Genomic DNA, 2347 nt, shown 5'->3' with positions numbered 1-2347 from the left:
CTCCTTCCCTATCCTGATCAGGTCCACATGGACTTGTCTCCATCCGCACAGACATCCCTCTCCTCCCTTTACACCTATTTCCTTCCCTATCTCTTCTCTCTTTTTTTTTCTTCTAAATTGCTGATATAAGGTACTACTTGCTTTCTGTTTTAACAGCATCCATGGATATCAGAAACCCTGCTAACATGACAGAAATCTGCATTTGACACGTTGCACTTGGATTCTTAAATCTTACTTCTCTCAGAGACCGTAACCCTCCGTAGGCCTGACTATGCCTCAGCTGTTAATTACTTGGGAGGAAATGCAACTTATAATTCGACCCCAAGCAACTGCATGAGCACACTTACCATTGGACAAACTCCACTTACCTGGCGTCCAAGGTATATTTATTTTTTAGCACATCATTAGGTGGCACTTTTCTAAAATTGAGACAAAAATGGAAAACTCAGACAAAAAACTGTAACCTATAAAACTTTAGAGTAGGCTCCGAACCACCCACCGGCCATTTTCTACTTTGCATCAATCATCAGAGGAGCAGGAAGGGAGTGTTCAGCTTCTTCAGAAAAACACTTCCTTTTGATTCTCATCTGTTCTTTCCTGCATGTCACTTTCACCTGAACATGCTTGCCACTGGCATGCTATCATCTCCTTTTCTTCAGACTCAGAACGTCCTTAGGACGAAGGTCTCCTGGGTCCCCTCCCTCTAGCCCTCATACCTCTCTGATGGTGAGCCATCTGCAGTGAGATGTTCAAACATCACCACAATTAGCCACAGAAAGCCATGTTGCCACCCTGCCTCCTCACCCTCAAGCCTTCACCTTGCTGACCTCTGTCAGGCCAGGAATCTTGACTGATGGAGCAACTGGAGTCTTCCTCCTCCCCTCCTCCCCTCCTCCCCTCACCCAGCTGCTGTCTTCTCGCGGTATGGCTACCCTTCTTTCCCAATCTCTCTCACAAATTCTCCTCTCCCCTCTTCACTACCCCAGGCACTGGAGCTGTGAGCTGGATCATGTGGCAAGTTCCCATTTCTGCATCCATCCACCTCAGGAGTTGTATTTTGTTCAGTGTAGTGTTCAGAAAACATTGGTGGCTTGTTGTGGTTCCTGCTATCACCTCGCCTTCTGTTCCAATGATATGTCTTTATTCTTCAGTGAAAGAAACCAATTCCTAATGGTTTATATAAAATGTGTTCTTCAAAAAACAAGTTACTACACTATCTATACCCCATCCATCTGCAAAAAACAAAAAACAAAAAACAAAAGAAACACAACAGTTCCCTTAAAAACACTTTCAACTCCAGATCTTTGATAGTGTTGTTCAAAATGACACTCTAAACCACTGTCACCTGCTTCATCATCATAGGGCTTTGCATCTACAGATACAAAGATGTGAGTGTGTGAGTGTGTGTGTCTGTGTTTTTCTCCTGCTAAACTGGTTGAAAGGTTTCAAGCTTTCCACTGCTTCTGAACTAGCACCCAAATACACATGTACAGTGCTCTGTTAATACCACAGTCAATAGGTGAATTTGATAGACGGAAGTCTGAAAGAGATTCCTAGTCTGAAATATGTTCAGTACACAATGATTGATACTCACACTTCTGATTTCCTTTTACTTTCTCTGAGACCATTCTGCAACAAAAGGAAAGGAAGCTGTTTCAGATGAGGAGAGCATGACCCCATGACCAGGTTTGGGAGCTGGCCCAGTAAACAGGTTCCTTAATCTGTAAGGTCACCAGGTTCCTACATGTTTCCCTGAGTCTCCTACCAACACTTACTGCAAGACTTGCGTACTACGAACCAGCATGCTAACAAATGGCTGTTTTGATTTGCACTATCCTCATCCCTAGAGGAATAAAGCATCTTTTTCCATTTGCTGCTCGCTTAGGTGTAGCAAATCCCTTCAGACCATATCTATTCCACTGAATCAATTGCCTTTTTCTTACAGATTTGTAGTTCTTAGTAAATAGATGGATTTTTATAACAAATCGCCTGATTTTTAAGTTTAGTTCTGATTCTAAATAGGAGTGGAACTACACCAAATATTATTCAGTTGGATGGGCAAGGAAAAATGAGAAGATAATAGAAATGTTAAAAAAGATAAAGGTAAGGGTCAGCAGAGAGTTCAGTGGCAGAGCCAGAATATCTGAAGCTAGAATTTGAATCCCAACACAGGGAAGAATGGAAGGAGGGATGGGGAGGGCAAAGGGGGAGGGAGGGAGGAGGGAAAGAGGAAGAGAGGATGGAGAGAGCAAAGGAAAGAAGAGAGGGAGGGAAGGAGAGAGGGAGAAAGGAAAGGAGGGAGGGAAGGAAAGAGAGGAAGGGAGGGAGGGAGAGAGGGAAGGTAGGA

At 43.6% G+C, this 2347-nt stretch overlaps 1 protein-coding gene across 1 annotated transcript in view; it reads right to left on the bottom strand.

Annotated features, from left to right (window-relative positions):
• Eif2ak2 (eukaryotic translation initiation factor 2 alpha kinase 2) overlaps positions 1-2347 on the bottom strand; it is a 30350-nt gene that overhangs the window by 15594 nt on the left and 12409 nt on the right. Inside the window, exons 8-9 of the mRNA XM_031356301.1 lie at positions 1595-1629; positions 369-419 (exon numbers count right to left, since the gene is read on the bottom strand). Of these exons, the coding sequence (XP_031212161.1) occupies positions 369-419; positions 1595-1629 (86 nt within the window). The remainder of the gene's footprint in view (positions 1-368; positions 420-1594; positions 1630-2347) is intronic.

The sequence above is a fragment of the Mastomys coucha genome, unplaced genomic scaffold (assembly GCF_008632895.1).
Source record: "Mastomys coucha isolate ucsf_1 unplaced genomic scaffold, UCSF_Mcou_1 pScaffold6, whole genome shotgun sequence".
NCBI classification, from domain to species: domain Eukaryota; kingdom Metazoa; phylum Chordata; class Mammalia; order Rodentia; family Muridae; genus Mastomys; species Mastomys coucha.
Note: the sequence above shows the minus strand (reverse complement) of the source record. Positions and strands in the feature narration are given on the sequence as shown.